This window comes from Lissotriton helveticus, chromosome 7 (genome assembly GCF_964261635.1).
Source record: "Lissotriton helveticus chromosome 7, aLisHel1.1, whole genome shotgun sequence".
Classification (NCBI taxonomy): Eukaryota; Metazoa; Chordata; class Amphibia; order Caudata; family Salamandridae; genus Lissotriton; species Lissotriton helveticus.
Genome location: NC_136068.1, coordinates 1185674389 through 1185681764, shown reverse-complemented (window position 1 = coordinate 1185681764; position 7376 = coordinate 1185674389). Strand labels below are relative to the sequence as shown.

At 42.9% G+C, this 7376-nt stretch overlaps 1 protein-coding gene across 2 annotated transcripts in view; it reads left to right on the top strand.

Annotated features, from left to right (window-relative positions):
* Positions 1-783: 783 nt before the first annotated feature.
* The window catches only part of C7H17orf58 (chromosome 7 C17orf58 homolog), a 148526-nt gene continuing 141933 nt past the window's right edge, over positions 784-7376 (top strand). For both annotated transcript variants that reach the window (XM_078650795.1, XM_078650794.1), the window contains exon 1: positions 784-1410. In XM_078650795.1, the coding sequence (XP_078506921.1) occupies positions 888-1410 (523 nt within the window). In that variant the 5' untranslated portion in view covers positions 784-887. The remainder of the gene's footprint in view (positions 1411-7376) is intronic.

The following is a 7376-nucleotide window of genomic DNA, read 5'->3' as shown; positions in this document are numbered from 1 at the left end:
ACCAATTTCCGTATCTGTAGAGTCAATGACATAGGTCCAATAAAATTTTGTACTTGCTGGATAAGTCTGTTGCATTCAACCTGGAGCTAGTCTTACATGCATAGCAAGAAAGATAACTCAACTCCTTTCCATTAGTAGTTCTGTACTTTGATGAGTGAAGGCTAGCAGTGATTTCCTTGTAAGGGTCCAGGAAATCTGCTCCCAATGATGATTCTTGCAGCCAAGGGTTAACAAATGAGTGCCAATTCACCAGAGTGCTTGGGGGAGAAGAAGTAACACCACTAACCTTTAGCCCTCGATAATCTTACATGGATGGTTCCCTTTTCCACCCTATGTCTTTATACAGCCTTCCATTCGTTGCTAATTTACAGGAAGGATGGAGAGGGGAGTGGGAACTGCAGAATGTAATCCATGGAGCCCTGTCTATTTCTAGTTCTTCCTCTGCCTCCAAGGACCCTGTGACCAGGGCAGGAACAGTGCCAACAATGCCAAAGAGCAGTCCAGTGCGGCTTCTTGCAACGCAATGCACTTTGACCCAGACAATATTCAGAGAAGCAGCTCTTTCTTGACCTATTAAAGAGATGGTTGTGTTGTTGTAGTGAGCTTCAGAGGAAAGCGTTTCGTGTCAAAGAACCACCCCATACTAACTAAAGAGGAAACTGAGCGAATGGCTATACAAAGGTAATGGTCTGTTTGTGTAGCTTCCACCCTGGAACCTTTATTAAACATGACTCTTCTCATTGTACACAGATCATTCTCTGCAAAATGCTGGAAAGGCCACGATGAAGCCATCTATTAAAGACATTTACAGTTTAGTGAATGCACCTCCAAACCAAGCCACACGTAGCAACTTTGTGGATTGGGGCCCAACCGAAGGCATACATTCAATGGAGAACTATACCGGACACTTTTGGCTAGATCTAGCAGCCCAGCACGGAACCAAAATTACAGACATCTTTGAGCCTTCTGCAAGCAAAAGGGGAAAAAAGAGGAAGGGTGGCCCGAATAGGCACCCAGGGGTACAAAAACACATTTTAAAACCAGGGCACGCTTCAGAGGAGGGAGATAAAGACCCTGACCTAGCCTCCTTGCTGCATTTCAACAATTCACACAAGTTGCACCCTACCAGGTCACAGTCACAATCTACAGAGGTCTCTGCAGACATGCTCCATCCTCCTCTGCTACACCATAAAGTGAGATCATTAACTGAATCACACCACTCTGAAGATGGGGCAGCTCTTCAAGTTGACAGCCAGGGTTTGTCGGATCAGGCAAACAGTCACAGCAACAGACCAGGAAGGGCCAATCCATTCAAGCTCAACTATGGCCTTGGAAATGCCACAAAACCCTCCTGGATGACTAATCGCCAACCTTCCAGTCTCCTGTACCACTTTAATATCTTTAAAAAAGGTAAGATCTATGCATATTAATGTGCTTCAGTTGTCTCTAATGTACAATTAAAACATGCATTTCGTATGTTGCAAACTAACGTAAAAAAAAGTCCAGCTGTAAAATGTACAGGGCACAGACACACCTAGAATTTGTCATTCCGTAGCCAATGTAATTGTTTTTTTGCAAAGCACTGTAGTTCTTTGAAAGGCGATCCTCCCTTAAATCTTGCGCACAGTCCAATGAACTGCCGTCGTACTGGTTGAGAATCTGTTCAAAACATTATACATCACTGTGACATGTTCAAAAAGAAAACGAAGAAAAACAATGATATACTGTATATGTGAGATATATGCTTATGCTGTATATTGCTGTTATGTGTATCTCGAAATGAAAATGAGCTAAAAAAGCATTCTTCTTCTGTGACAGGGACATTTATTTACTTCTCGGGAGGAAAATTAGTGCCTGATTTAGAGTTTGGCAGAAGGGTTACTCTGTCACAAACATGACAGATATCATATTCGCCTTACTACAAGTATGTTATAACCTATGGCACTTGTAATACGGCAGACAGGATATTTATCATGTTTGTGACAGAGTGGCCCGTCTACTAAACTCTATATCAGGCTCTAGGTCTTTTAAAGACCAAGAGATTATTTCTGTTCTATGCCTCTGAGTCCATGTTGGAAGTAAACACATTCTACTATCACCCTTTGGGTAACTGTCTGTCACCAAATTCCGGCCACTAGCATTTGGGGGAAAATATCTGAAGGGACATTGTTGGGTTGTTAGCAATACTATAGGGGATGGGTTCAGACAGTGAGTTGGGCTGAAAGGTAGAGAAGAAGGAGATGGTCAGGTCAATAGTTCATGCTATGAAATTGAGTTGAACAGGGCGATAAGGGAGGAAGGAAAAGAGTGTCATAATAGTTTGGTTCTTAGTGGGAAAGAAGAAAGCAAAGTAGCTAGCAGTGAGTAGGCACTGTGTCATGCACATGTGGGGGTCTGTAAATAAAAGCTTGCAGAGACAGCTGGCAGGGGGCGGGTGTTTGAAGTAAGAAGATATCTGGAAGTATGTGGATTTGGATAAGTCGAGTGTAGAGGTAAGAGGGGAAAGGGAATGTTTAAGCTTTGAGATGGTCAGGGCAATGTCTCTTCAGCCATTTTCGAGAACTTTAAATATAAATGCATTTTTCTCTTGCCTTGTTCTTATTGATGACTCATGAGGTTCCAGGAGTAATGACGAGTTAGAGCTTGTCTTTTTGGGAGCATGCAAATTTGATTTGATATAAGTACCTTACTGTTTTAAGCTTCAAATATTTTTATTTAACTTGCAAGATAGCACATATGCTTGTCTACAACTAGAGGCCAGCAGGTTGGACGGTTTGTTCAATTGTATCTGTAATCCCCTCCCTATCTCTGGCCACCAAAACATTTCCAATAGTTCAAATGCAAATCCATGAAGTAAGTTCTCTTTGAATGTAGACGATACGTTTGAAGGTTAGCCACTTCCAGGAGTATGTATGCTGTACGTCTAGGGACCTGAACTTGGAAAATAATATCTTGGTGTCCAGAACATTTTTTCAATAGCCTTGCAGTTTAGGACAGTTCCAGAGTACATTAGTTAAAGTACTCTCAGTTTTGCTGATCCACCAACATTTCCAGGAATGGCACCTGTCAATTCTCATATTTTCTCTGGGTGTGATACAAATAGGTAGCTATGTTGTAAACTGTTTCTTGTGTTTAAGTGTTCATGCAGTGTTGCGAGATTTTAATGTAAAACTTTTTCCATTCCCTTCCCATCAGCTCACAGCCTATTTCCTTCTCCCATCTAAGTTGTCCTGGATCTTCATGTATTACTGTGTTCGTTGATATAAATTTATAGAAGTCCGACTCTAGCTTTTTACTGTTTTCCCGTGTTAGTAGTCATTTTCCAAATTTGGTAAAATAACTATAAGCTAATGCATTAAATTTAGCGTTTAGGCTCCCCAGTCCTCTGTTCCAATAATACTCAATATCTTTACGACCTTCAATAGATACTTCGGGGTTCACAAATTACTGGTCTAGTCGGTGGTGTTTGTCCTGCATGGACCTGCGCCATGTCTTCCTAAAGATTGCGAGGCAAGCATAGCTACTGAGGGATTTCACTACCTGGGTATCTTTGTTACCACGTACCTGGCTCTTATTCATGTACAAAACTTGCCGGGCCCCCTGAACCGGTTTGAGAATGACCTATGACACTGGAGGTCGCTTCCCCTCTCCCTATTGGGAAAGGTGGCGTTGTTTAAAATGAGGGCATTACCACAGTTTCTTTACATATTGCAGAATACGCCATTCCCGACTAGTGACACTTATTTTAAAACTATAGAGAGTCCTCCTGACTTGTCGTCTCCACTGACCGAGGGTCTTAAATTACCTTCCACGATTGTGACTCGGAATAGCCCTTTGCCAATGACTACAACTAAAAATGTTAGCACAGCTATCCCGTACGGTCAAAAATGTAACTCCTCCCCATCTAAGGGGACGACCTTATCTGTTTTATTCTGGAACATTGCTGGTCTTCGTTCCAAGATTAATTTACAATCATGGGCAGACACAATCAACGAGAACCACTTAGTATGCCTTCAGGAGACTTGGTTAACTGTCCCTGTTCATCTGGTGGGCTTTAAAACTTTTTTCATTCCAGCAAAGCAGGGCTTGTTCAGAAGACCCAAGGGTGGTCTAGCAGTTTATGTAACAAACAACCTTTCCTCTACAATAATAACTAGCTTAAAAGAAGAGGTTTGCTACCAAATTCTAAAAATCCACCTGAACAACAGTTTTACTTACCTCTTGGTAAATTTATATAATAATCTTCAACCACTTGAGTGTGTGAAGATACTAAATGAAATCACCACTTTTTTAACATTACAGTTGAATAAGCCATCGTCTCTCCCTGTATACGTTATTTGGGGGGGGCGATTTCAATATTTCATTATGCTCCAATCACAGAAATGGGAACTGTGGATTGTTAGATGAGACTGATAGCCCCCTGGCCCATTTTGCACACACCATTAATGGGAATTGCCTGAACGAGAGCCTCTTCTCATTGGAGATGGACTACGCAAACGAGTTGGTATACCCACAAGTTGACTTCTCTCCGACATTTCATGGTAGGGGTCTGTCAAGTACAATTGATTTTATTCTTTGCTCACAGAGTATGAAGGGCCAAATAGCAAAATTTTGCACAGGATCCGATATTAGCAGTGACCACTTCCCTAACAGCATTTTAATACAACCAAAATCTGTTTCACTACATACAAATGTTTCAAGCCTGTTAACACAACAATCGCTAAAAATGGATAAAGTGAACGGCTTTTCAGTAAAGTGGGCAAAAATAGATCCTGATGTAGTAACGGAGAAAGTTCTCAAAAAAGCAAGCCTCTGTGTAAATGACTGTTTAAATCCTGATTCCTCGCCTCAAACTGTCTTGGACAGCTTTGGCAGGATTCTGGGAATAATAAAGGAGGAATTATCTCGTAAGCATGTACGCAAACCATCGGCCGAGGGTTGGTTTAACTCCGGATGTCGGAAAGCTCTTTCTAACCTCAAGCCAGCTCTCTGGAACATTCCGAGGAACATCCCTGAGATAACTAAACTAAGAAAGCTCTATAAGGCTGCAAGGGCAGAACGCAGTAAAGAAATAAAGGCGAACTTGTGGTCTCAACTACATGACAGCTGCCGAAGAAAAGATAGTGGCCTCTTTTGGCAAGTTGTAAAATCTCCATTCCTGTCAGACCCATCGACAGTCCAACATCTTGATGTCGCAGTGACAGCAGAAGAGTGGGTTGCCCATTTCTCGAGAATCTTTGGCGGATGTCAAACAGAGCCCGTAGAGGGGGGTTTTATTGCAGCCACCTCATCGGACCCAAATATCTTTCCAATAAACATCCGATTTGAGCATGGAGAGGTGGTCAGAGCCTTAAAAGCGTCAAAACCAGGCAAGGCCCCTGGCTCAGATGGGGTGCCGGTGGACATTTTCACTCATAACATCGAGCTTTGGTCCCCACTTCTTACCCAGGTACTGGCTGCGGTAACAACGACAGGTCTTATCGACTCATGGTCCACATCTATTCTCCTCCCCATTTTCAAGAAGGGCGACCGGAATGATCCGGTCTGTTACAGGCCCATCTCCCTCATGGACTCCTTGGGAAAGGTAGCGGGCGACTGCTGCTGGAACGTCTTCAGGAGTGGGCAGCAACTAACAACGTCATGACCGACCTTCAATATGGGTTCCGGGCGGGTCTTGGGACTGTGGAGCAGGCCCTGAATCTCGCCCTTCTGATTGGGAAATACGTGGGCGCCAAAAGGGGTCACCTATTTCTTGTATATGTTGACCTCAGCGCAGCTTTTGACTGTGTCCTGCACCCCAAACTTTGGGTTTTGCTCGGGGAAATAGGGGTTGACCCCGCTCTCATTGCATTCTTGCGCGAACTTTATTCGGATGCAACGGCAAGAGTCAGGTTCGGGATCAATGGAGAACTTTCCCCCCCTTTCTCAATTACCAAAGGGGTTAGGCAGGGCTGTGTACTGGCCCCCTTCCTGTTCAATTTATATACTAATGGGCTGGAGTCAGTTATGCTAGAAGGGAGCCAGGACCTTCTACAAATTAAACATCGCCCCATACCAACGCTGCTATATGCAGCCGACTCTGTCATCTTTGCTAGGACGCTGACCCAACTGCAAGTACTGTTCCTACATGGGATCATTAGGCCTTAAGGTCAATATAAAAAAGACATTTGTAATGCACCTTGGCCCTAAAATTAAAAGCCCTAAATCTATCTTTGTTGAAAAAACCAAGCTTGAACGAACCCACGTCTATCCTTACTTGGGCATCTTGGTGGACGATTCATTGAGCTGGCGGCAGGCTGTGGCAAGCAAAAAGTTGCTCTTCCAGAGAGCAACGGCAGCCCTGGTCACCTTTTCAAGGAAACTGGGGAAAGCGGCTCCTCCTGAACTTCTTACTATTTATTACGCAAAGTGTCACAGCGTGGCAACGTACGGAGCAGGGATTTGGGGCTATGTTCCAATAAACACACTTCAATCTGTTGAGAATGGGTTTGTTAAGTATTTGCTGGCCCTACCACAAAGTGCCCCAACCTATGCCTCGCTAGCCGAATTGGGTATGGACTACATCACGGACACCATTCGCTGCCAACCCATGCTCTTGTGGCACCGCATATGGATTAAATAGGAGTGCCACCTAACGCGTTCATTAATATTGGATTGTATAGACCTTGATAACTGGGAAAAAATACCCTGGCTTGTATATATAAGGAACTTTTGTCGGGACATGGGCCGTAGCAGTTTTTTCCAGGATCCACCCAGTATAGGCGACATTTCGAGGAAAGAACTAAAAAAGCTGTGCTTGTGCCACTTAAGAGATCTTCGATGTTCGATGGAATTGGTGAAACCCGCAAACACTCAAATCGTTGCTGTTCAGAACTATCTGGGTATTCAACCTTATTTGACCTTCCATCTGAACAATTATGAAAAGTACCTTTTGACAAGGTTTCGTTTTAATTCTTTTTTCCGGCTTGCAACCTTTCCAAATTCCCAAAACTGGTCTCCTACAATCATTCCTTGTCCCTGCGATGGTCTTTCCCCTCAATCAACATTACATATTGTTTTCTTTTGTAAATAATATACTTTTCCTAGGAAGGTCTGGATCCTGCCTTTACTGCGATCAATGGGTTTAGGATCCTGTCGCCCAGCATTTTTGTCCCTGCAATCCCTTGAGTCAAGTTTTATAGCGAAGTACATAGCTAACTTTTTAAAATCTTGTATCAAATATCGACGTAATTATGAGTAATTTATATTTTAGTTAATGTTTTACAAGTAAATGTGTTGACTTTTTTTCGTGTATAACACGATTGACTTGTTTGTAATACGTTTTTACAAATGTTTGTTTTTAATGTTATTGTACTTTTTATGGTTGCAATAATAAG